The following is a 27126-nucleotide window of genomic DNA, read 5'->3' on the forward strand; positions in this document are numbered from 1 at the left end:
TCTGCAGGACTATAGACATATTTACTAATGGAATTCATCTTTGTATTTAATTTTTTTTTTTTTAGGTTTCTTTAAAGGTGATTGAAACAATTAATCCAAAATGCCTGAAAATCCTGCCACAGGTATACTAGATATATAGTTTTGTTATGAAATTAATGACTGATTCATAAATGGAATATGAGATTGTATTTAACCTCTCTTCTGGCTATTCTTCTTCAACCAAGATAAACTGCAGGTCCTGCAGGTCCTTGATCGCCTGAAAATGAAATTGCAGGATAAGGGTGACACTTCACAGAACGAGAAACTGAGTATGTTTTATGAGACACTAAGGAGTCCTCTCTTCAACCAGATACTCACACTGCAGCAGTCCATCAAGCAACTGAAGGGGCAAGTAAGTTAGCATGGAAGAGCTCTGTGTTGATGTGTAAAACAAGTGAGAAAAGACAGGAGGAGACGATCAAGGACAAGCTGTCTGTGACAATCTTGTCTCAGCAAAGACCAGACATGGGCCTGCAGCCTGTGGGTAGCATTAGCATAGTTAGTTTTAAAATGTTGATAATCAAGCGGGTGTGGTGGCTCATGGCCTGTAATCCCAGCATCCCTGGAGGCTGAGGCAGGAAAATCGCAAGTTCAAAGCCAGTCTCAGCAACTTAGCAAGACCCATCTCAAAAATATAAAAGGGTTGGGAATATGCTTAGTTATCAAGTGCCCCTGGGTTTAATCCTCAGTACCAATCAATCAATAAATAAGATAAAAACTAAAAACAGTGTTGATAATTAATTTTATGTTGAGCTTTGGAATATGGGTTTTCTAAACATCTAAAGGTTAGAATTAGAGAATTCTGAACATTTTCTTCAAAATTATAAAATGGTGGTTAACTTAATTTTTTTTCTTTTTTGGAGTTGGTGATTGAACCCAGGACCTTGCAAATGCTAAGCTTGTGCTCTACCACTGAGCTATATATCCCAAGCTTCTTGACATTTCTTCTTTTTTTTTTCTATTTAGTCATGGGGATGAACCCAGGGGCAATTTACCAATGAGCTATATCCCCAGTCCTTTGAATTTTTTATTTTAAGGCAGAGTCTCATCGAGTTGCTAAGGCTGGCCTTGAACTTGGCACCTTCTTGCCTCAGCTTCTTGAGTAGCTGGGATTATAGGGGTGCACCACTGCTCTGGGCTTGACATTTGTTTTTAAAGTTAACTTTATTCCATTATGTTGAGCTGTATCAGCCAGTGATATTTTAAAAATCCTGTTTTTTTGTCTTTATAGGATTCTTTTCTATTAATGTTTAAGTGGCTCTGTACTCACTCGCTATTAATCTTGTGTCAGTTTCTTAACCCCTGAGTGCCTCATTTTTCATGTTCATGAAAATGAGATAATGATATTTCATAGAACTATTGTCAGGATTAAATGAGGTTATAACATGCTAGAGTCTCAATACAATACTTAGCCCTTAGTAAGTATTCAGGAAGTACTGTTGTTATTGATGTATACTATCTATGGATTTTTTTTTTTGTGGCTTTGCATGTGGAAATGTACAGATAAATGCCATAGGGCTTAGTGTCTTGCGCTTATATGACAGGTTGCATCTGTGTGTGTGAAGGGTAATGAGACGTTAGTGTACATTCTATGAACTTGGGGTAGTCACAGAAGGCAGGAAACAAGAACAGATTTTAAGGTATTTGACATTTTTGTGTAATATTAAATTTAGAAATTTTAGCCTTATGGGCACACAGATTCGTTTTTATGCACCTTATTTCTTTCATACATGTTTTTTAACATACAATTTATACCCATAATGAGCAAAAGAGAATATGTAATAAATAGAAATGATTTCTTTTTTGAAGGTTTCTGTTGATGGTTCTCTTGTTTTTCTCTCCACCAGCTCAGCCATATACCCTCGGATTGTTCAGCCAACTTTGATTTTTCTAGAAAAGGTTTGTTAGTGTTCACGGATAGTTCTATTACAAGTGGGAATGCCCACAGGCCCTGTAATAATTTAACTGCATCTGGGTTGTTTCCATGGACCGAAAAGTTGGGAAATGAAGACTTTAACTCAATCATTCAACAGATGGCTCAGGTAAAGTTATACCTTGTCATGGGAATATTTAGCTTTATCTTTCCTGCTTCAGGTTTAAAAAGAAACCCATTCTTTGTCTTAACATGTGTTATGTATTTGCTTTTGTTTTTATGTTGAAAGGAGGAATTGGCACCCTTTTCTAACCTGTGTTTTGGAATTTTATTATCTTAAAATCACACAAGAAAATGTCCATGTGTGAGGTGAGGAGAACTTTTAGGAAAAGACTTCAATTGAACACATCTCTATTCTTATAAGGAAAGAGACTTATTTATTTGTTGATACTGGGGATTAAACCCAGGGGTGCTTTTACTACTGAGCTCCATCCCCAGCCCTTTTTACTTTTATATTGAGACAGTGTCTTGCAAAGTGGCCCATGTTGGCCTTGAGCTTGTGATCCTCCTGTCTCTGCCTTCTGAGTCTCTGGTATTATAGGCATGTGCCACCGTATCCAGCAGGAAGAAGATTCTTACTGGTTTTGATCACAAGATGAAACATTGAAACAGTTTTAAATTTTATATCAAAACAGAATTAGTGGGAGTTGGAACAAATACAATTTAGAAAATTGGGGGAAAAAATTGACAGTTGTAGCTTCTGCTACCTTAAAAATTAAATAATAGTCGAACTTTTGAATATGTTTTGTGTTTGTTCAGCAGTCTTTAAAAATGAAACTTTTGTTTGAAAATTAAAAAGAATCTGTTTAAGATGTGATATTTAACTAGTGTTCTGGACTACTTTTTTTGCTTAATAGTTCTGGTCCCTTCATGTGATGATCTTGTTAGTTGATTACATTTATAAAGTTCACATAAAAGCAATTATTAACTAAAGTAATCAAATTCCTACATGTCACAGGTAGAACCAATTTGAATGGTGGCCTTTCCACAGTCTTTTGAATTGATTGAATAAATGGAATAGTAATTCATCACTATAGAATTAAAAACAGAACCCTAAAGAGTTGCTGGTTCTGTGTAGGCTTAATACTAGTGTATTTTTGATATATCCAATATACTTTTCCTCATTAAAAATTGAATTTTGCATCAAGAGAATTTAGGGAAATTCAATATAAAAAAGTAATTTAGAATTTACTGTGGGAAAGAGCATTTTTCTTAGGCATTCTCATCCAGCTTGGGATTCATCGAGAAATGTGAATGAAGTGTGAAAATACCTCTTCAATTCCCTAAGGTTACAGTGCTGCACACTCTCTTTTGTGTTCTACTGAAAATAATCAAGTTAGAGAGTTCCTGGAATAATGTATTAGTGAAATGCTGAGTTATTTTGAGTTTATTTGGTTTTGTAGAAATGTCTTAGAGAAGCTATTTTTCTGCTAAGCAATTTCAGTTCTGTGGAAAGGGTGCATTGATTAAATGTAGATTCATTGACATTTATATTTTTCTTTTATCCCCCTTCATTAGGGCCGGGAAATTGAATATATAGATATAGAACGGCCTTCAACTGGAGGCCTTGGATTCAGCGTGGTGGCCCTTAAAAGTCAAAATCAGGGAGAAGTTGATATCTTTGTGAAGGAAGTACACCCAGGGAGTGTAGCAGACAGGTAAGGATGGTGTTCATTTTATACTCTGCTAGTTTTTTTCTGATGATTCTGAAAGCATTATTATACAAGAGTATAAGAAACTAGTGCTAAAAGCAGTAACAATAGCAGCTAACAATTCCTTTAGCACTTCCTATTCGTTCATCAGGCCTTTTATAGATGTTCTTTCATTCACTTGTGGCTACAGTCCAGCAGTGTAGGTGTTACTACTCCATTTTATAGATGAGACAGCTGAGGTTCAGAGAGGGTCAGTGGTTTTCCTGTAGTCACAGAGCTATTAATGCTGGGACCATGATGTGATTCTTACAGTAACTGCAAAGCAGCTAGTGCTCTTTCCACTATATCACTCTCTCACCCAATTGGTGATCACTAGGATGGTAATTTTTTTCTTTTTTTGTATTGGGGATTGAACTGAGGGGTGCTTAAGCACCCCAGCCCTTTTAAATGTTTTTATTTAGAGCCAGGGTCTCACTTAAGTTGCTTAGGGCCTTGCTAAGTTGCTGAGACCGGCTTTGAACTTGTGATCCTCCTGCCTTGGCCTCCTGAGCTGCTGGGATTATGGGTGTGCATCATTCAATGGATGGGAATCATTCTCATTCTGCATATTACATTGTTTATTAAATTGATAGTTATAACACATTATTGATTATTATGCTTATTGTTAAGAGGCCCCTTAATCTATGTTATCCTTTATGGATTGCACTTCTTTAGGTTTTTAAGAGTGATATGCTGGCCTTATATTTTATCTCTATTTGATTTCCAGTCTTTGGTTTATTATTCATTTAATAAATAATATTCACACGTGCCTGTTAAATAAAAGCAATGTCACAGTGTATGATTATAAAAATTCTCAGCCAATAATATAATTTTGAACTCACATTCTCTGTATATGGTGATTACTTCTAGTTTCCCCAATTAAAATTGGATATAATGGATTTCATGATTTTCCATCTTTATTCTGCCATCTAATGTTGCATTTCAAATGTTTTGTGGGTCCATAGCTGTGGTCAGATATATTTTAGAAACTCTATCCTATCTGTTCTTCAATACTGGGTGTACATAGTTAGGGTGATCTTATGATTTATTGTTCAAGTTAGGATGGTTTTGGGTTGAAGTGGTATGTTGTTAATAATGAAACAGATAGTAGGTATAAACTTGAACTCTTCTTAGGCAATACAGAATATATCTAGACTTATAATTGCTTAACATTAAGCTCATTTAATATTGATTAGCCAACTTTTTTTTTTAATTCCAGTTTTTTTCCTTTTAAATATTAGGATATAATTAACATAAACTTAATTTTAAAGTGTAGAAGGTCATGGGTGTTGTTATATTCACAATGTTCTGCAGCCATTCCCACTCTTTAATTCCGGTACATTTCAACCACCCAAAAAGGACTTTTTAATATACCTAGTTCCTTCCTCCCTCCATCCCCTGGCAAGCACCAATCTACTTTTTCTTTTATTATCTTTATTTTTTATTTGTTTTTTATGTGGTGCTGAGGATCGAACGTGCTAGGCAAACGCTCTACTAGTGAGCTATAGCCACAGCCCCACCAATCTACTTTCTTTAAACAACATGTATTAAGTTCTTTGTAACACCTTGGAAAGTACTGATCTAATGTATTTATTGTCCTTCCTGACTGTGTTATTATATACTTGGTGTTTAGATGCATGAATGCTCTTGATGAAACGTTGAGCAGCATTCCATGGCATGGGGGTTGAGTCTTCACTACAAATTAACCTTCCAGTACCATAATCTTCAGGCATGTCTGTCAGTGATCCATACAGTTGTCCTGTTTTTCAGCATCGGCATCTCTATTCCTTTATAAGATAATTGTAAGAAGCTGTCTTAGTCTGTTTTGTGCAGTGATAACAGAATACCTAGGACTACACAAATTTATAAATAACACATTTATTGGCTCATAGTTCTGGTGGCTGAGAAGTGCATTGTCAAGGTGTTCACATCTGGTGAAGGTCTTTTTGCTGTATAATTATGTGGTGGAAGCCAGAGGGAGGAGAGGAGACAGAAGGAAGGGACAAACTGGCTTGTGCTTTTGTAAAGAATCAGTCCCACCATGAGGGTGAATCCTTAATGGCCTGATTGCCTCTTAAAGGTCCCACCTGTTAATCCTATTACCATGGTAGCTGAATTTCAACATAAGTTTTAGAGGGGACAGACATTCAAACAGCAGCAAGCTTGTCAAATACCTTATTGACATGTTACTATCCAATATCCCTATCATATTTCCCTGATCTACCACATAGGAAATTGAATACATGTAGCCTTTGATCCTGAGTGCTCAGAAATAGAACCAGTATCTATGAGGCAAGGTTATTTATGGTAGATAATCTTTCATTAGAAAAGGATAACTTAGCCAATGCACACTTTGGCACATGCCTCTCATCTTAGCAACTTGGGAGACTAAGGTAGGAGATTTGTAAGTTCAAGTCCAGTCTGGGCAACTTGGGGAAATCCTGACTCAAAATGAAAAATAAAAAGAACTGGAGATGTGTCGCGACCCCTTGCCCGCAAGGAAGACGCAACTCAGGAATCTTCTTTCAGCAGTTTATTCAGGCCCTTGATATTTCTTCTTCTCTCTCTCTGATGCCCCTCCCAGCCTTAATAAAGCATCCCAAGCCCCAATGCAAAGCTGCCGCGTGGAGCTTTCTCACAGGGTGGTGAAAAATCATGTGCCAACTTTCCCAGATAAGAAATTGTTTGTCACAGACCACAGCGGAGCCAGCGCCATCTTGTAATGGCGACCATAATCTGCAGAAACGGCAGAAGCGGCTCACCACAGTTCCCCCTTTTCTATTTTATTAAAACAATACAGGCGAGAGTAGAGGTCCTATCCCACTGTGCAGAAGTGGCTGCATAGTATGGCTCAGTCCCAAGGAGGGCCCTTCCCCAGATCTGAGGCCATATCAGCCGACGCCTTTTTTCGTGGGGCGGGGCGTGAACGCGTCTAACCCGCATGCAATAGGACATGCTCTCCTTGAGGTCCTCTTCAAGGATCACTCAAGTGCAGTGCCTTGCCTCGCATCCTGTATCGTGACGATGGTGGACGAAGGGGGATAGCTGAGGCTGAACTGTGGCTGTTTATAACGACAAACAAGTTGACAGCACCCTGAAAGAAAGGCACGAACTTCAAGGCGATAGAAAAGTACTAGTGTGGAAACCCATCTGCGTGCAATGGCAGTAAGACCGGCAGAGTGCAAGGGCTTTCCAACACTAAGAGAATAACAAGGAAAGTCATGTCGATCCCAGTGCAATGTTATAATAACTTGGGGTGTAACGACCATGACAAAGGTTTACTGCTTAAGATGCGCAAGCCAGACTTGAGGCGAGTTGCCATTTTCTAAAGCTGCAAGAGCTTGTATGATCATAGCCTTTTCTTGTGCATGGCAAGTTTTAAGGCGACAGAGAAGCCACAAACAAAGTACAACACCGAAGCAACACATTGCACCAAAAATGCCTACTCCCACCCACTCTTTGAAGAAGGAAAAAGCAGAAGATATCCAATCGGTGAATTGACCCAAAGTCACTCGTTCGACACGGGTACTATTCAAAACAGCAATCTGAGTTAGTTGAGACTGGATCAAGTTTTCTGCTTCCATGGACCAGGTTCCGGATGGATACTCCCCGATGATGTGGGAGGCATTTCTGGAATCATAAAATCTGACAGAGGTTATACATAAATGTGCACGTTGATCAACACAACCCAAATGTACTAGGTCAGACAATTCCTCAACTTGAGCTTGAAGCAGATCTATCCTTTGATTAGCAGCCAGAATCCCAGATAAAATGTGTTGATTAATTCTACTTTGAGATTCAAGTATGGTGGATGTTTGTTGAATAACCTGATTAATAGTGGCAGCAGTTTGTACCTGGCTGGCCATGGCTACTCCAGCTATAACTGCTGCAGCAGCAGATACCGCCACAGCTGTCACTATGGCTGCCGTAATTTCAAAATCTCTACGGGCTCTAATCAGTTCAACAATAGGAAATGACTCTGGATCCGCAGTAACCGGGATCGGGACAAAAGTTGGAATTTTTATAATCACTGCCATAGGCCAGGATCCATTCCAACACTCAGACAAATAACAGGTAATATTAGAGCAATTAAGCATCCCCTGTAATGTAACATTAGCCAAAAGAAACAGGAACGGAGATTGGAGACGGACTGCTGCGGAGGGTAATGTAGCATTAGATAATTGTGAATTATTTGCAGAAATTTTAAGCCTCCTACCTCGCTCCGAGTCTTGGGTACTTCCAGAAACATTAAACAGCCAACTTTGGACTCCTAATATTTCCCTGGGGAAACACAAGCGCGGACTAGACTAGCCCAATCTGAGGGAGTCATGCAAAATCTAGTAAGTCCCTCCACCTGAGTGAGAGTGAAAGCGGCATCTATGCCATAAGTGCGGACAGATTCTGCCAAGGTTTTAATTATCTTAAAGTCTAAAGGCTCATGATATCTTCCCCTGTTATTGTCCTGAAATACAGGGTATGCAAGTCCCATATCTGTATTAACTGTCCTCCAAACTTGTGCATGAAAAGATCTCCCGGAACCTTGGCTCCCCCCCACATACGGAGGTGGGGCAATCGGCACCATATCTTCTTCTAGATATTCTACCTCCTCCTCCTCAGAGTTTTGTTGACCAATGTTAACTCCCTTCCCCTTCTTACAGTAGGCCTGTGTGCCCTGTGTCTCCTTTTTCTTCTTTTTCATTTTTATCTTATGTAGTTGTTGTAACAATATATCAAGGTCCTCAGAACTCTCTGAGTCGCTTGTGTTCTCAGGCGTTTTTAATTCGGTCAAGTCTGGGTAGAGCCTTCTCCTATTTTTATCTTCAGGCTCTTTTGCCTTCTCACTACTGTTACTTTTAATACTCTCTGCCACTTCACTACATGATCCTTCAGATTTTTCCTCATGCAATTGCTCAAGAATAGCTTGACCCTCTCTCACAGCTTCCTGGCATTTACCATCTGTAAGGCAACCACGGACCATTTTCCAAAGGGGTATCACCCCACCCTCTAATATGCCCTGCTCAGAAGCAAAGTCAAGATCTTTGCCTAATTTATCCCAACTAGGCACAGTAAGGCTGCCCGAAAATGCAAACCACGGTGCAGCGATATCTATCTTCTGTAAAAATCTCTGTATAGTACTATGTTTCACTTCCAGTCCCTTGGAACGTAACAGGCCATCTAGGGCCAGGAGAAGCGGACTTGAAGATGCGGCACCCATGACGCAACAACAAAGAAAGCACAAAAAAAGAAAGCGAAAGTAGGAGCGAAAGTACACAGTGCAGCTGCAATAAAATGTAAGGCTCTCTCTTTCATTACAGAGGAGCTGTCCCGCTTTGGTCGCGGATCCCACTTACTAGGGACTAACCCCGCTTTGATCGCGGATCCCACTTACCTGGGACTAACCGGTGCACCACCCCTGACTGCTGAAAGTTCTGGTTCCCGGGTTTCGGCACCACTTGTCGCGACCCCTTGCCCGCAAGGAAGACGCAACTCAGGAATCTTCTTTCAGCAGTTTATTCAGGCCCTTGATATTTCTTCTTCTCTCTCTCTGATGCCCCTCCCAGCCTTAATAAAGCATCCCAAGCCCCAATGCAAAGCTGCCGCGTGGAGCTTTCTCACAGGGTGGTGAAAAATCATGTGCCAACTTTCCCAGATAAGAAATTGTTTGTCACAGACCACAGCGGAGCCAGCGCCATCTTGTAATGGCGACCATAATCTGCAGAAACGGCAGAAGCGGCTCACCACAGAGATGTAGCTCAATATTAAAGTAACTCTGAGTTTAATACTGGCTTTCAGTATTGTTTTTTTTTTTTTTTTAAAGGTACTTATAGTTTCATTAGGCAAAGAAGTCTTGTAGTATTAGTCTGAATGTTATAGTTTCATTAGGCAAAGAAGTCTTGTAGTATTAGTCTGAATGTTGGTTTTCTATCTAGCTGTGTGACCTTGGTCAAGTTACTTATTTTGCTAAAAATTTTAGTAGTTGTGTTTTTTTTTGGGGGGGGGAGGGGGAGGAGGGGTAACTGCAGATTGAACCCAAGGGTGTTTAACCACTGAGTCATATCCCCAGGCCTTTTTATTATTTTATCTTGAGACAGTCTTGCTAAGTTGCTGGGGCTAGCCTCAGACTTGAGATCCTCCTGCCTCTGCCTCTTAAGGCTTTTGGATCACAGGCGTGTGACACTATGCCCAGCTTAAAATTTTGTTTCTTTGATGTGTAAAATGGCAATGTTATGTTAAGATACAGATGAAATAATATTAATAAAGCTAATTGAGTAGTGCTCAATACATAGTAAGGGCTTCTGTATTCACATATTCCTTATTCATGGATCTAATCAACCATGATTGAAAATCATGTTTGTACTGAATGGGTACAGACTTTTTTTTTGTCATTTTCCCGTAAACAATACAATATAACAATTTTTTTTAATTTTTTTTTTTTAAAGAGAGAGGAGAGAGAGAGAGAGAGAATTTTTTTTTAATATTTATTTTTTAGTTATTGGCGGACATAACATCTTTGTATGTGGTGCTGAGGATCGAACCCGGGCCGCACGCATGCCAGGCGAGCGTGCTACCGCTTGAGCCACATCCCCAGCCCCACAACATAACAATTTTTTAATATACCATTTATATTGTATTAGGTATTATAAACAATTTAGTGATGACTTAAAGTATATGGGAGAGTATGCATAGGTTATTTGCAAATACTGTGTCATTTTATATAAGAGACTTAAGGATCATGGGCTTTTTGGTATGAAGTAGTCCTAGAACCCATCACCCCCATGGATTTTAAGGGATGAATAATAGTATTTGTTCCTCTTATGGCAACATACAAAGTAGCATGATTTACTTCATACAGTTTTTTTCTTTCCTCATATTGGGATTGAATGCAGGGGTGTTGTACTGCTGTACTACATCCCCAGTCCTTTTTAAAAATTTTATTTTGAGACAGTGTCTCACCAGGTTCCTGAGACTGGCCTTGAAGTTGCAGTCCTTCTGCCTTGACCTCCTGAGCACCACTGCCTGGCTTAATAAGTCTTTAAGACACTATATACATCTTCCTATTTTCCTCCCAGTAATAGGGTACTGATTCACTGTGGGATGCCTGATGATTTATATATATCATTATTTCCGTAACTCCCAACATACTAAATAGCATATAAGTTGCTTAGTATCTATTTGTTTAACGAATGATAAGTAAGTGAACTATCATTTATTTGTGTTATTGGGATTTTGAATAATCAAAGAACAAAGTTTGTGTGCCTGTATGTTTGAACTTTTGCTTTCACTACATTAATAGAGGAAAAAAAAAACAAAACAAATAGTAATGCAGTAGGCTAATAACCTGAGAAAATACTGTAGATGGTGATTTTAGTATTCTTTGCCAAAATACATTAAAAATATATAAAACAAATTGAATAACAAATGATATGGCTAGTGTGGACCACAGATGAGAGGGAAGATATGAAAATGTGTAATGTATAGGAATACAGAAAACATTTACAAAGAACTTCTCAAATTTTTACCAACTCATCTTGCTGACTAGAAGATAATGAGGAAAGAACTGGTGTTTAATGCTTTAAAATGAAAGCCTAGCAGCATGGTGGTGCATACCTCTAATCCCAGCGACTTGAGAGGTTGAGGCAGGAGGATTGTAAGTTTGAGGCCAGCCTTAGCAACTTATTGAGACCCTGTCTCAAAACAAAACAAAACCAAAAACAAAACAAAAAAGAAGGCTGAGGATGTGGCTCTGTGGTTATGTACCCCAGGTTCAATCCAAATAAATAAATAAATAAAATTTTCTAAATAAATATAGAAAATTTTCCAGTGGAAACAAATTTTCGCCATATTTTTGTTCAGTGGATAAAGAAAAATCCCAGACATATATTTATTTTTTTCCATGATAAATTAAAGTAACTTATAAAAATGGTTTATCAAATTTAAGAAAAACAAATATTTTAAGTATGTTATTTTGCTGCTGCTTTAGTAACTACTTTTTGTTTTACACTCCATAGTACTTTCCCCGCAAGCTGTTTTTTTCTTTTTTGTTGCTCAGTTTTGAACCCAAGGCCTTGCGTGTGCTGGATATGCTCTCTGTCATTGAGTCACACTTCCAGACCTCCCCTAAGCTTTATTTTCTTTTTCTTTTTTCTTTTGGTACCAGGGATTGAATTCAGGGGCACTCAACTACTGAGCCACATCCCCAGCCCTATTTTGTATTTTATTTAGATATAGGGTCTCACTGAGTTGCTTAGCGTCTTGCTGTTGCTAAGGCTAGCTTTGAACTTGTGATCCTCCTGCCTCAGCCTCCCGAGCCACTGGGATTATAGGTGTGCACCACTGCACCTGGCTCATCTAAGCTTTCTTGAAGAAACAAAATGGAAGCTTTTCTGTGAGGGAGCAGTTTGTATTTTTAATAGACATTGTTCCATATGGCACTGTTACACACACCTGCTGGAAAAAGTTGGGAATTAGAAGTAGTAATAAGAGGTGGCAGTGAGACATGAGCAAAATAGAGAGGTGCCGGGAAGCTTTCCCTGCACAGGGGAGGTATATCTTCATCCGCCTATTCATTATTTAACTTTTTAAAATTTTTGCTCAGGATGGTCTTGAACTTGTGGGCTCTTGTGATCCTTTTCCTTCAGCCTGCAGAGTATCCTCAACTGTAGGTGCCATCATGCCTGGCTTTTAACAGATATTGAATTTTGATTGTATGCTATGTTTTGGGTATAAAATGTTAAACAAAAGAGACATTATTCCAACCTGCTTGTAGTCAATTATTATGTCTCAGTACTTTTTAGTAATAGGTCTGTGATTACAAATTGAATGTTTCCAAAAAGAGGAAGTTGATGATTTGAGTGGATAAGAACCTAGACCAATGGCAAGGAGTAAGGTGGCTTCTCAGAGGCAATGGGAGACTTGGAGAGACAGCAGGGTCTGAAGAGAACAGAATGTATTGGGGAATGGAATAGCTCATTACCCTCATGAAGAGATGGAAATGGAACACAGGTCCTATGCTTGGAGTGTGACTGCTATTTATTTGGAGGAGAATAATACAAGATGATGCAGAAGGGGCAGAGGGAGAGGTAGGTGCCAGCCATACAGGACCTTCTAGATATGCTAAAGGGTCTTCATGATCTTGATCAGTACTTCCTTTCTTCTGAGGACTTTCCACACAGATACTTGCCTAACCTGCTGGCTGTCAAAGTCATGGAAATCCACTATTTCTGAATGTTGTGATGGAGACACAAGAACTTGTTTCCTCTTGAATGGAAAGTGTGAATTCAATATGTGTGTGTATATAAAAATTAGTATGAGGGAGCTAAATTGCATATATGTTTATATGGTATAATTATGTATAATTATATAAACTACAAATTAGTGTGGGGAATTTAATTGTATATATAGTATAATTATATACTAAAATATAAGTTTAAATAATTGCATGGAGGAATTAAGTAGAATGTGTCAAAAAAAATCCAAATTTTCCTCTGTAGCTTATTTATCCTGGATTGAGTTTATATTCCCTGAGCAGATTTTATCTTGGAAAGAATGGATTTTAACTCGGAGAGAAAGGAAGTGTCCTTGAAGTCTATTGGGTAGGGGAAAAGGTAGATTAAAATAGATTGATTTTTAGAAAATAGAAAATCCAGGGGTGAATTAAGGACTTATGAAAAATGAGTTAGATCAGGGCTAAAAAGATTTAAATGTATCTCACTCATTTAGGATTAATTAAGAGAGTCCCTGGATGAACATGCTGTGAATAGAAATTTAGTTGAAGAAGTTAGAGAAAGGGGGATATGGAGATGGAAGAATGGAAATGATTCCTGTATATTGTCCTGTAGTATTTACATTTAAGAAGAAATGTTTCTTTAATACCGGGGAGATGCTTCACAAGCAGCATTCTCAAAAAATATTCTAAAATTTTGAAAATCTGTTATGCATATAATAAAAAACTATAAAGTATGGAAATATAGTAAGTAAAAATAAAAGTCTCAAGATACTTGAAACTTTCTTTTGAAATGTGCTGAGATTGAACCCAGGGCCTTGTGCATACTAAATATGTGCTGTACAACAGCTTATACCCTAATGCTGAAATATTTGAATTTTGAGCATCCTGATACAACTGAGAAATATGCTTTCTTTTCTTTTTTCCCAATATTGGGGATCAAACCCAGTATTCTCACATACATTGTGAGAATACTGGGTTTGATCTACTGCACTATACCCCTCAGTCCATAATGTTTTCTTTTTTGTAAAGACAAGGTCATAGAATATATACACTTTTACATCTTGTTCTCACCTTATTATGTCATTCCTAATAATACTGAAAAGATTTTTAAACAACATTTTTAATGCTACATGATTTATTGTGAGAGACTATTTTAATATCAAAAATTGGAATATTAACTGGGCATAGGGGTACCTACCCGTAATTCCAGGTACTTGGGAGGGCTGAGACAGGATTGAAAGTTCAAGTCCAACCTTGGCAACTTGATTCTATCTCAAAATTTAACAAAAGGACTAGGGATGTAGCTCAGTTGTAGAGTGCCAGTGTGTTCAATCCCCACTACTGTCCAAAAATAAATAAATAAATAAATTGAGATATTGAACTTGCTCTTTCCAAGGAAGACTCCAAAACATGAGTACCTGTCTCCAGGAAACTTAAAATCCAATAGGGAAGGACTTAGCTAACTCTGTAGGCAGCATGCTTAACCTACCTGAGTATTTAGTGAGTGAACGAGTGGTTCAGAACATTGTGGACTCAACTGAATGGTGACAGGTGGAATTGAATTTGGCTGAGTAGAGTAGAAAGGTATTAGATGTGGAGGGAACAGTTTATACCAGAGCAGGAAATGCCACACACATTTGAGAGAGAAGTCATAAGTCAGAGTAGTTGAAGAAATAGTTTGTGTGGACAGAATCCAAGTAGGAAGAGTACTTAGGGGCAGAACATTGAGGCCTTCAAGACCAGCCAAGTTTACCCTCTGTCCTAGAGGTCAGTATTCTTGATATTCTGGTCCATGACAAGGTTTTCCTGACCTGTTATGAAATGAGAGAAAAAAGGAGGCGGGGGCAATATAATGGGCTCTTCATAATTCAAAATTGTATTTGTGAAAAGGATTATTCTATTCTGAAATAAATCCCTTCCTGTATTTTAAGAGGTAAAAATGTTCCTTTATGAAACAGTCATGACAGGAGTTTGTTTTCATTTCTTTGCTGCTTTCTTTATTGGTTAGCAATAGCTGAATATTACACATTTTTGAACTGGAAAAGATATCAGCATGCAGAGAGCCTAGAAATGTAAATCTGATGGAATCTTGCGAATTAGATTTTAGATGTTAGGTGAGGATTCCAACTGGAGAGTAGGAATGGAAAGGAGGAGCTGGGTGGATCCAAAAGAGACAAAGAAGGACAAGGAAGTGTTAGGGTACTGTTGCTCGGCCAGCAGGAATAGTATTTCAGTGGTGCTTGGAAGATAATAGTCAAATGCAGTAAACCAGGACAGTAAATTGTAGACTATCCTTGGAATGCATGTTACCATAGCAGGTGATGACTATGCTTCAGAGTCAGACTCTTCAGATAAGGTGTTAAGGTAGTCTGAGCTTTAAGTTTTTGTACATAAAACTTAACTACTTTAAAGGTGATTGTGAGGATTACACGAGATAATAATGCACGTAAAGCGCTTAACACAGTACCTGACTCCTAAGGGCTCAGTCAATTTTAATTATAGTAGTGCTTTTTTTTTTCTTTAGAGATTGTTATTTTATTTATTTATTTATTTTTTTAGTTGTCCTTTTAACCTTTGTTAGCAGTTGGGAGATTGGTTTGGGAGAAAAGGGATTAGATATAGGTTTGGAAGTAATCGCCATGGGTTTTCAAGGAGTATTTGGCCTCTACTGACAAGTAAGTGATAAAGAAGTAAAGAAAATGGAGATGGGGTGAACCTGCTAGCGAGGAGGCTCTTGGTGAAGTTCAGAAAATGGTTATCCTAGTATAGTATGGATAGAAATCAGATTGGAAAGCTTCCAACAGTACAGGGTTCATGCAGTATTCACACTTGCTAACCCTTGGCAGTAGGGCCTTCTAAAGTGTTTTGGTTTATTTTTCTAACCAACTGACTTTTAAAATGTGTGTGTGTAAGTGTGTATATAGGGATGCACTAGCTAATTAGTACATTAGTTATTAAGTGTTATGAAAAGGCACTCTGAGCTCTGTTATGTATCTACATAATTATTCAGGTAAATGTATTGAGTGAAATAGTACCATAAGCAATAAATTGCTGAACTTAAATAACAGATATTTAAAAGTCAAGTTATTAGATCACTTTAAACATAACCTTCTTTTCTTATATGATTAAGGGATCAAAGATTAAAGGAAAATGACCAGATTTTGGCCATTAATTACACACCACTGGATCACAATATTTCTCACCAGCAAGCAATTGCATTATTACAACAAACGGGTGGATCTTTGCATCTGGTTGTAGCCAGGGAACCAGTCCACACAAAAAGCAGGACTTCTACCAGCTCAGCTGATACAACTCTGCCTGAAACAGTGAGTTGCAAACTTGGGAAAATAATTTTGAATTATGCTATTGGTGATAAGAAGTATATATTCAGGTGTCATTTACTTGTCATGGGTCAAGAGGGATGATCATATCTCCAAGTGCATCATATTTAAACAAGATGTTTCATGAAGGGCTATTTATTTAGTCTTTTCAATGTCCTGTGGGACTTTTAATTTAAGATTATTATTTAATATAGGGGTCAAATTGAGTGTTAGGTGTAGTTTATTTGGTGGTGGTGTCTTATGTTCCTTTATAGAAAGTTAACTTTATAGAAAGTTAACATTTCAAAAACATTACTTTTATGAATTATAATGGGAGTTTATGGGTAGGTTATTGATGCTACAAAATTATAGTAGGTTTTTTTTTTTTCATGTAAGGATATATACTTCACAGTTTGGAAGAAGAAAAGTATGTCTGTTTTAGGAATTCTTAAAGCTGCTTTGTAACATTTACCAGATTTTGGCCAGCGTCTTCAGAATGCCTGCTAATAAATCTTATTTTCTTATAACACTAAGTGCTAGCTGATTTATATAATTTTCATTCCTCGGGACAAAAGAAAAAAAACTGTCTGGTACATTACAAGGTCACAACACAAATTAAAGTATAGGCATTTTTCCTGTTACACTCTGTAATATTTATACAGCACAATTTACATAATAACTACAATGGACAAAGTGGGACATTGTCTAGCATATAAAGAATAAGGGTGTTGGAGTCATGCATTGGTGAGTTCAAGTCCATTTCTTCCTCTCCTAGTTGTGTGACACCAGCAGGTCCTTGACTTCTCCACACCTCAGTCTCTCTGTTACTTAAAACTAGTAATAGTTGTAAAGATTGAAAGAGGTGTGTGAAGAGCCAAGCGTAGGTCTGGTGCCAGTTAACACTCTGTGAGCAGTAGCTGCTGTCATTGATTCAGGCTTCTTTTTTGGGGGGTGGAGGAGCACCAGGGATTGAACAGGGGTGCTTAACCACTGAACCACACCCCCAGCCCTTTTTGTATTTTATTTAGAGACAGGGTCTCACTGAGTTGCTTAGGGCCTCACTAAATTGCTAAGGCTGGCTTTGAACTCATGATCCTCCTGCCTCAGCCTCCAGAGCCGCTGGGATTACAGGTGGGTGCCACTGTGCCTAGCAAGGTTTCTTCTACTTTTTTTTTTTTTTTTTTAATTCTTTTAGTTGGTGATGGACCTTTATTTTATCCATTTATTTATAGGTGGTGCTGAGAATTGAACCCGGTGCCTCACACATGTGAGGCAAGCACTCTACCACTGAACCACAACCCTAGCCCCCAGCCAGGGTTCTGATTTTAACAAACATGCTTCCTAGTTACTAGGCATTGTTCCAGACATGAGCTTATTAAATATTCCCTATATTCCTGTTTATTTTAACATTGCATAGTAGTTTTCCAATTTTATGTAATAGAAGAACTAAATAATGATTATGCCCTCATGATCTTGAGAGGGAGACATTGTTCTGCTGTTGGATTATATGAATTTAATGCACATTTCTCATGGAAACCTGCTAGTCAGAGGAAAAGTGCTTATTTCTTCTTGTCTGATTTGTATGATTCTATTAACAATATCTTCAGTTGGGTCTGCCTTTCTTTTCCCTCATTAATGCCTCCTAAATTTGTCTCTTTACCTCATCATGTTCTTACCATTTCATTCTTTACATTGCTGCCAGATTAATTTTCACAAGCCACTGCCTTCTCCTTGTCATTCCATTTTCTAAAACCTTGAATTCCCATTTGTCTTCCCAGTTAACTCAATCTATTGACTGTATCTTTGACCCATTCTACTACCTGGTCCAAATTTGTTCTTGTCTTCCTTCTTTGTAGTGCAGTTTATGTTTTTTTTTTTTAATATTTATTTTTCAGTTGTAGGTGGACACAATACCTTTATTTTATGTGGTGCTGAGGATCGAACACAGTGCCTTACACATGCTAGAACGCTCTACCACTGAGCCACACCCCAGCCATTTCTTATGACTCTTCTCTCCCCCAAACCTCTGAAGTCTTCCTAACATTTTGTGACTTCCAATTCAAGTTAAGGGTTTTTTTTTTTCTTCCCTGATGCTCTTTGTGCCTGCTAGGTGAACACACTACTACCAATACACTTCTATGGAGCCAAATCCCCAGCCCTGTGACTTTCAATTGAAGCAATCACATATTTATTGGTTCCTATACAAGCCAGGCCTTCTGCTAGATTTGGTCATAGACTGGGGAATGTTTCTTGTCCTCTTAGAGCTACAATGTTTTGTCTAATATTCTGCCTTGCATTTTAATTGTGTTTTAGCTTTTTCTCTCCTGGGTATAAGATCCTTATCAGGGCCTATAAAGTTTAGCCTCTGGATTGCTGCCTTAATTAAGTGTATGAATATTCATTTTCTTGTAAATCTATCATTTTAGTAGTGACTGTATTGGAAAGTGAAGATCTGTGTGTTGTACCAGTATTGTGGTTCTTACTTGCCTTTAATTCATAGGTTTGTTGGGGCCATATTGAGGATGTTGAACTCATTAACGATGGCTCTGGATTAGGATTTGGAATAGTTGGAGGAAAGTCATGTGGCGTAGTTGTGAGGACCATAGTTCCTGGAGGATTAGCTGATCGAGTAAGTTGATTTCCTTTTATCATTTTGGTTTTATAAAATTTAAATTGTATGACTTGAGTTGTAATTTTATCACATGAGTTACTAGGACATATGACTCAATAAGTAGAGTTTAACTACAGCTTAAAAATGGCTTATTCCATAAATACTAACGTGTATTCTGCTTTATTTTACATGGACAACATTTTTTTGGTGGGTGGGGGGAACAATCTTCTTAAATTTATCAAAGGATAATATTTCTTGTTGAAAATAGTTGTTAGTACATTTTGAACATCTGTATTATTCTCCTCCAGAGTATAATTCAAGGGCATAATGATAAAATCAGAAGGTCTGATGATTATAATAAACATTTCTCCTAATATTGTACATGTAAGATGTCACTTGAATTAAAATTTTCTGCTATTATAAATCAAATCTCTGTCCTTCATTATTTAGCAGTGGTTAAACTGAAAGTGGACCATTTAAAAATTTAGCCACTGTTTTTACTTAATTTTAGAGGAAAGAAAATGTTAAATATCACATTTTAAGGGTTTTTTTTTTTTTTTTTTGGCTTGTTTTTTTGCTACTCCTAAGCTACACACTCAGCCCTTTTAAGTTTTTATTTGGGACAAGGTCTCACTAAGTTGCTGAGGTGGGCCTCCAACTTGCAATCTTCCTGTCTCAGCCTCCCAAGGTGCTGGCTTTATAGGCATGGGTTACCACACTTAGCCTTATCAGTTTTTAGAAATTTGATTGTAAATCCACTGTATAAAGAGCTCATATTATGTAGAACATCCATGATAAATCTTAAATAACTGTAATTATTTCCATAATCCAAATAATACATAAAATTTCACTGATAATTGTCCAGGTAGATATAAACTTATCTCTTCTAATAGACATATAAGTGAAAATAAACTTGACAGGGCTCTGGGTATAGCTTGGTGGTAAATTGCTTGCCTAGTATGCAGGAGGCTCTTGGTTTCAACAGCTGCAACACCACATAAAATGAAAAAACAACAAAACTCAGAAACTTTTTTTTTTTTTTAATTCTTTTTGTATTTCTTTTTTTTTTTTTTTTTTTTTTTTTAAGTTGTCAATAGACCTTTATTTATATGCAGTGCTGAGATTTGAACCCAGGACCCCCAAGTGCTCTATCACTGAGCCACAACCTCAGCCCCTAAAACTCAGAAACTTGCTGTGCAAATGCAGCTTTGAGATAAGTTCCTTAGCCCCTTGTTTCTGATCAAAATTACTTTTACTATATACAAACTGTGGAATTGTTGATGTTTCCATTGTCCTTCCAGCACCTGAGAGTGTTTATTTAAAGCAGTAGTTCTGATTGGTTGGCCTCTGGGGGTCTTTGAGACTTGCAGGGGGTCTATGAAATCAAAACTATTTGTATAGTAATACTAAGATGTTATTATCTTACTGTGTTATTATAAAATATTATTATCCCCTTTTATACCATTGACATTTGTACTGATGATTCAGAAATAGTGTTTGACAAGAATTGCTGATGTTGTAGTGCAAAACAAGGCGGTGGCCTCAATCTTTACTGACTGTCACTGCATTCTTTCTGGCCATGCTCTTGCAACAAGAAAGTAAAAAATTCCAGGTCCATGTATGGTTCTTTATGATGCAGTAGAAACAATAAAATTTAGTAAAAAAATTTGACCTTTTGGTACATGTCTATTTACGATTGAAGGACAAAATGGGAGGTATGCATACACTCCTGTGTACCAAAGCATGGTCATCTTGAGAAAAAGCATTTGTGAAGTAAAGAAGCCATTTTTTAAAAACATCCAAATGGGATTTATTTTGAAATTTTTATAAAAGGATAATATATATAATAAAAATTTCTATAAAGATGATAAAAATGGGCACATAGTAGACTCTCTACAAATAAGTAACAGTATCATTATGCATAGCAACGTTCACTTTGTAATAATCAAATGATATTTTTCTTTTTAAGAAGCCATTTTTCATATGTAACAGCATTTTTTATTTTTGAACTAATAATTGACAGAAAAATTGTGGTTATTCAGACTTAGGTATTTGATGGATATTTCCTTGACAATTAATGAAGTGAACCTATTTTAGGAGAAACTCTTGGCGGTGTTGGCAGTGACAAATTTTTTTTTGTACTGGGGATTGAACTCGAGGGCACTAAGCCACACCCCTAGCCATTTTAAAAATATTTTTATTTAGAAACAGGTTCTTGCTGAGTTGCTTATCGCATTACTAAGTTGCTGAGGCTGGCTTTGAAGTCATGATCCTCCTGCCTCAGCCTCCTAAGTTGCTGGGATTACAGGCATGTGCCACCGTACTGACGGCAATGACAAAATTTCAGCTTTCGAGAAAAATTAAAGTTTTGAAAAATTTTGTTCATGAGCTTAAACTTGCCAGTATTTAAAGAGTTTTTTTGAGTATGTTATTCATGATAGTCACTAATGTGATTTTTTTATATGTATAATGAAATATGTCAGTATTTTGGAAGATCTGTATACTCTATGAATCAATATTTTTTGAAGATCAATATGTGATATGACAAAGTAATTTATGTGTAAAAGATCAAAGGGTTTAATGAAACAGTGTCTAAAAGTTTTTTGATGTGGCTTTAGATTCCACATTACAGCTGATCTTAAGAAATCACAACTTGTCAGGTTTGGGTGTGTTATCAAAGAAGAATTGGCTGAAAGGACTATTAAAATACAACTCCCTTTTCCAAGTGTATATCTGATTGAGGCCAGATTCTCTTCATATATTTCAACCCAAAAATCTCACAACATATTGAATACTGAATGAGATAAGAGAATCTAGTTGTCTTCTTTTAAGAGTTTTGCACAAATGTGAAAAGTAACACTCTTCTCACTATTATTTTTTGTTTGGGAAAATAAAACTCTTTTTAAAATTAAAAATATATACACTAATTATTTTAATACATGTTACTATATTATTATATATTTAAAAAAATTCTTGGAGCTAATTTCTAATTCAGTAGATATTGACAGATAATTCATAAATGAAAACACTGAAATTTTCAGTGTTATATTTTAGAGCTTTACTAATGTAAAACTGACATACAATAAATTGCACCTATATAAAGCCTGCAATTTAATAACTTTTGACATAGGTATATACTTGTGAATTCATTTTTGTCAGAGTTTTTCAGAGAAATAGAACCAATAGGATATATGTATGTAGTAAGAGATTATTTTAAGGATTAGCTCATAGCATTGTAAGACTTGAAATTTATAGGGCAGGCCAGCAGGCTAGAAACTCAGGAATTAATGTAGTTCTGAGTTTGAAATCTCTAAGGTAAACTGGCAAGATATTTAGGAGACCAGGGCAGGATGCTGTCCAGCTGTGAGATGTTACCAGGCATGAGACAGTTTCGTTTCTTCTTTAGGAAACCTCAGTTTTTGTTCTTAAAGTTGTAAACTGATTGGATGAGGTTCATTCATATTATCAGTGGTTATTACCCTGAAATCATCTGAGCTATCAGAGACTCAGACCCCAGGGTTTTATTGGTTGTTGATCACATAGCACACACTAGGCACAAACAAGTCACATCTAGTTTGTAGATGAGACTCACATTTACAAAATACCTTTGTAGCAATATCTAGGCTAGCATTTTGCCAAGCAGCTCTATGCTGCACTCTAACCAAGTGACATGTAAAATTTTAACTGTCATGCTGTCCATCACCACTAAGATAATGAACACATCTGTCACTCCAATAGTTTCTTGTGCCATTTCATAATCCTCATCTTTGTGGCCTCAACAATTTTAAACAATGTAAAAGGATCTGATAACAAAATATTCATTTTATGGGTCTTTAAAACACATCTGTGGCACAAAACATAATATTCTTACAGGGGTGTGTGTGTATGTATGTATATATGTGCTGGGAATTGAACCCAGGCTTCTTGCATGTTAACCATGTACTCTACCACTGAGCTACAACTCAGCCCTGAGGGTTTTTTTTGAAAGGTTTTTTTTGTAACTAGCAAAGGGATGAAACATTTTGGAGTATTTCGATTCCCACCCACCCCACCAGAAATTTTAATAGGCTTGTTTGCTGGAGTAGTGTTTTTCAAAGTGCAAAGTAGAGTAGTTATTTTGAAAAACAAAGGGTCAAATAAATTTAATAAAATCAAATATTTTTTTAATATAAGAATTTTCTGGCTTTTAAATATACTAATGTGCATTATGAATTTCACAAGGACAATGTGATGTGCAGAGTTTCCCAGATTAATTCTATTGACACAGTATTGGGAAAAGCCCAAGTCTGATTTTTGCCCTTTACTGGAAGGGATCGTCACTATTTCAGATCATCAAGGAGGGGGTAGGGTTATGCCCATCACAGAGTTGTAATGGAGAAGCAAATGCTTATGGCAGATGTTGTCATCTGCCTAATATACATTATTCTAATGTAGTCCTCAGAGCAGTCTTTTTTTTTTTTTTTTTTTTTTTTTAATATTTATTTATTTATTTTTTAGTTTTTGGCAGACACAACATCTTTGTTTGTATGTGGTGCTGAGGATCGAACCCGGGCCGCACGCATGCCAGACGAGCACGCTACCGCTTGAGCCACATCTCCAGCCCCTCAGAGCAGTCTTATGAGTTTTATTTCCAAGTTATTGACATGGGGGAACTGTTAAGAAATTGCCCAAGGTTGCATGGCTGGGAAGTGACAAAGTCAAGATAGAGCCCATATCTGTTCAACTATGCTTTGCTGTTTAAGTCTATTTATCAAAAGTTGATCCTAATGCTTTCCTTTTCTTGATGAACACTGTGCAGTCTTGGTCAAATCTATCAACAGAGAATAGCCAGCTCTAAGAAGACCAGAACTTTTGACTTTTTCTAGAGGGAATAAGGTGAGGTATACACATGAGGACAGTTTTGTGTTTGCTTCTTTATTTCATCTCAGCTGATGGCAGGTAAAATTCCTTCAACCTTATGGCTATAACCCATTTATTTCATGCCTGGCCTCAATTTTTTTTTTTTTTTTTTTTTCTGTTCAGTGTTAGGCTTCTTATAACTCATGAACTCATTTTGGCTGTAGTCCTTTAATACACCAGTCTGTGGCACAAGATGTGGTTTATACACTTTCTGTTAGCTTCCTCTGGGCAGATTCTTCTCAACTGATCTACATCTTGAGTAAGCATCTCTGAAAGGAAAGAGCATAGCATCATAGCATGGGAGCATTAGATTCAGATAAAGGCTTGAGTCGTGGGTTCACCACTAGCTCTCGTCAAATTACTTCTTAGTGTAATTTCATGATTCTGAAATAGTCTCCCAGACTACCTCCTGGGATTTGCTAGGAGGACACATAGGACTCAACATACAATTGGATTCTTGGCTGTGATCTGTTATAATGACAGAATACAAAGCCAAAACAATAGCAGAAAAGGGGCATGAGCCGGGCATGGTGGCGCATGTTTGTAATCCCAGTGTCTTAGGAATCTGAGACAAGAAGATCGTGAGTTCAAAGCCAGCCTCAGCAATGATGAGGTGCTAAGCAACTCAGACCCTGTCCCTAAATAAAATACAAATAGGGGTGGGGATGTAGCTCAGTGTTTGAGTGCCCTTGAGTTCAATCCCTGGTATGGGGGCGTGGTGGTACATGAAGTGAAGTATCAGAAATGTCTGGGTGGAAGCCATCGAAGACTCAGAGCGCAGGGTTTATTAGGTGCTGGTCACATAGGCACACACTGTCCAGGACATACCAAAGTCCCAGACTTGTAGACAAAAGCTGGTATTCAGGAGAAAGCATGTTGAACAAATCATTCAAGCACAGTGAGCCATTCTTAACAATGTAGTGGGAATGTCCATAGAATCTGAGCTCCCAGATGTCAGGCAGTGCCATCCTTATAAGATAGCCTTTCCAAGGTTAGCAGTTTTAGGCCTGTGGTGATTTCCCTAGTAGGGGAATATGGCTGTCTTAGGTGAAGGCATGATCAAGGTTACTTGTGATCATAGAGTGATCCTTTTAAAGGCGTTAACTAATACTGCTTTTTCAAAGAATGTTGTTGTGTTATGAAATTAGTAAAGAAGTTCAGTATTTCTTCTTTAAAGAGGTTTAATAAAATAGCTCTTTGAGTTGAGAAGGTGTGACAACATTGAGATCACTGCAGCTTAAAGAATCATCAGAAATGGGTGCATTTGGTGACTTGATATGAACAAGGCACTAGGCTAGACATTTTACATGTACTGTTGAATTTAATGCCCACACTCTTATGAGAAAGGAATTTATTCATATATTGCTTAAGGTTTAGATTAGGATAAGTAACTGACCTTTGACTATACAGCTTGGCCAAAGTAGCTAGCTTTTGAATTTGGGTGTGTCTGACTCCAAAGCTCTTCTTGTCTTTCCCTGTGTATTACCCCGAATGTTAGGAAGTTAGGTAGAAAATAGGCTTCATTGTTGTTTTTTGGTACCAGGGATTGAACTTGGGGTGCCTAACCTCTGAGCCACATCCCACCCCCCCCTTTTAATGTTATGTTTAGAGATAGGGTCCTGCCGTATTGCTCAGTGCCTCACTAAGTTGCCGAAGCTGGCTTTGAACTCACAATCCTTCTGCCTCAGCCTCGTGAGCTGCTGAAATTACAGGCATATGCCACCGTGCCTGGCATGCAGTTTAAAGTTGATGTATACGAAGCTTTTTGAAAGCATTTGTTGAGATCTAGTTAGTTATAATGACTGGTCAGTTAATATAATTAGGGCCAATTTTGGGTAGGAAAATACATGATATTGTGCAAGGGGAACTGAAAGGCCTTTCTATTACTAATCCTCAGATACTTTCAGATACTGGAGAGTATTTGAGTATCCATAGTGCTTGAGAGACATGTCTTAGAGCACTCTATCCCATTATGACAAAAGTATAAAAATTTTTCAGAAACTAGTTTTCAATTTTGTTTTGAAATTGATAACAGGTGGTGTAAAACTTCTTTGTTTTGTAGAAACCTCTTTCACATGGTCTGGAGGAATTCTGGGGAAGTAAGATCCATTGGTCATCCCATTGTGTTCAGAAGGTGACTGTGATAACATAGCCTATTTAAAAGTTGTCATAAATCATTGACATCTTGGCATGAGACATTTGTAGTATGAATCATAGCAATTATCCAGTAACCTTTACTATTAAGAAGGAATGGAACCAAGGAAGGGTTGGACAGGGGTGTGGACTATGGAGGACTTTAGTCAAGAGTAAGCAAGGTTTAGCCACTAAACTGGTGGTTTTCCCCAAGCAGTTTTGTTTTGAGTGATTCTGTAGACAGATATTTTCCTTATCTTTAAAAACCAGTTGATGCGTGCTCTGGGGATTTGAGTAGGATAGGATATGAAGACTTGGGTTTAGTACTTTAATCTGTTGATAGAAAGAGTGTGTATTTTATAAAGTCACTGTTTTCTGTTAATGACATGTTGCCTTTTGACCCATAATAGAACCGGCCTGTAAGCAAAGATAATAATGATTTCATTTTCTGAGTTATGGAAATATTTGGTCCCTTTTTAAGTTTTTGGAGTAATAAATTTGATCTCTTGACTGTTTTTGTAGCTCAGCTCTGAATTTCTATAGTCTTTCAAATAATTTTTATTTTTAACTTGAATTTTTTTGATACCAGGGATGGAACCCAGAGGTGTGAAACAGTAAGCCACATCTCTAGCTCATTTTCTTTTTTAAATTTTGAGGTCTCCCTGAGTTGCTTACAGCCTCGCAAAGTTGCTGAGGTTGGCTTTGAACTTGAGATTCTCCTGCCTCAGCCTCTTGAGCTGCTGGAATTACAGGCATGAGCTGCTGTGCCTGTTTTAAATAATTTTTAATTGAAATTATCTACAGCAATGTATCAGAGAACTTAACATAGAATTTTTTTTTTTTTTTTTTTTTTAGCAAAAAGACGTTAACTTGGACTGAAGAATTTTTTCTTTTTAGGTTATAAGTGATATTATTAGTATTTTTACTATGATTGTGTGATATCCTGTTGCATCAAACGTTTTAATTTTTTGCCTTTCACATTATCTTTGGCAATATGCATCATTTTTCCTTTTAGAAGAATCTTTGGATTAAAATAAACTTATAATTGAATATTTGATTAGCATCCTATGCTTGAATGTTGGCATAGCTGTTTATTAGCTTTAATTAATTCATGATTTCTGTTAAAGAACAAGATATAATTTATTATGCATCTTGGTTCCCTCACTCAGTCTACAGGTTATGGAAGGAGAATGTTGATCAGAATATATCAATAAAGTGCAGTGCTTGGGGCTGCTGGACTTAGACAAGGTAGCTGTCATTTTGGTGTCTTTCCT

At 37.3% G+C, this 27126-nt stretch overlaps 1 protein-coding gene across 7 annotated transcripts in view; it reads left to right on the forward strand.

Annotated features, from left to right (window-relative positions):
• Patj (PATJ crumbs cell polarity complex component) overlaps positions 1-27126 on the forward strand; it is a 360314-nt gene that overhangs the window by 12112 nt on the left and 321076 nt on the right. For all 7 annotated transcript variants that reach the window (XM_046450923.2, XM_046450925.2, XM_058581534.1 and 4 more), the window contains 6 exons: positions 66-122; positions 225-391; positions 1887-2081; positions 3491-3630; positions 16020-16215; positions 18710-18838. In XM_046450923.2, the coding sequence (XP_046306879.1) occupies positions 101-122; positions 225-391; positions 1887-2081; positions 3491-3630; positions 16020-16215; positions 18710-18838 (849 nt within the window). In that variant the 5' untranslated portion in view covers positions 66-100. The remainder of the gene's footprint in view (positions 1-65; positions 123-224; positions 392-1886; positions 2082-3490; positions 3631-16019; positions 16216-18709; positions 18839-27126) is intronic.

Source organism: Marmota monax, unplaced genomic scaffold (genome assembly GCF_021218885.2).
Source record: "Marmota monax isolate L192 unplaced genomic scaffold, Marmota_monax_Labrador192_F-V1.1 WCK01_AAM20220418_F8-fsc00023, whole genome shotgun sequence".
Classification (NCBI taxonomy): Eukaryota; Metazoa; Chordata; class Mammalia; order Rodentia; family Sciuridae; genus Marmota; species Marmota monax.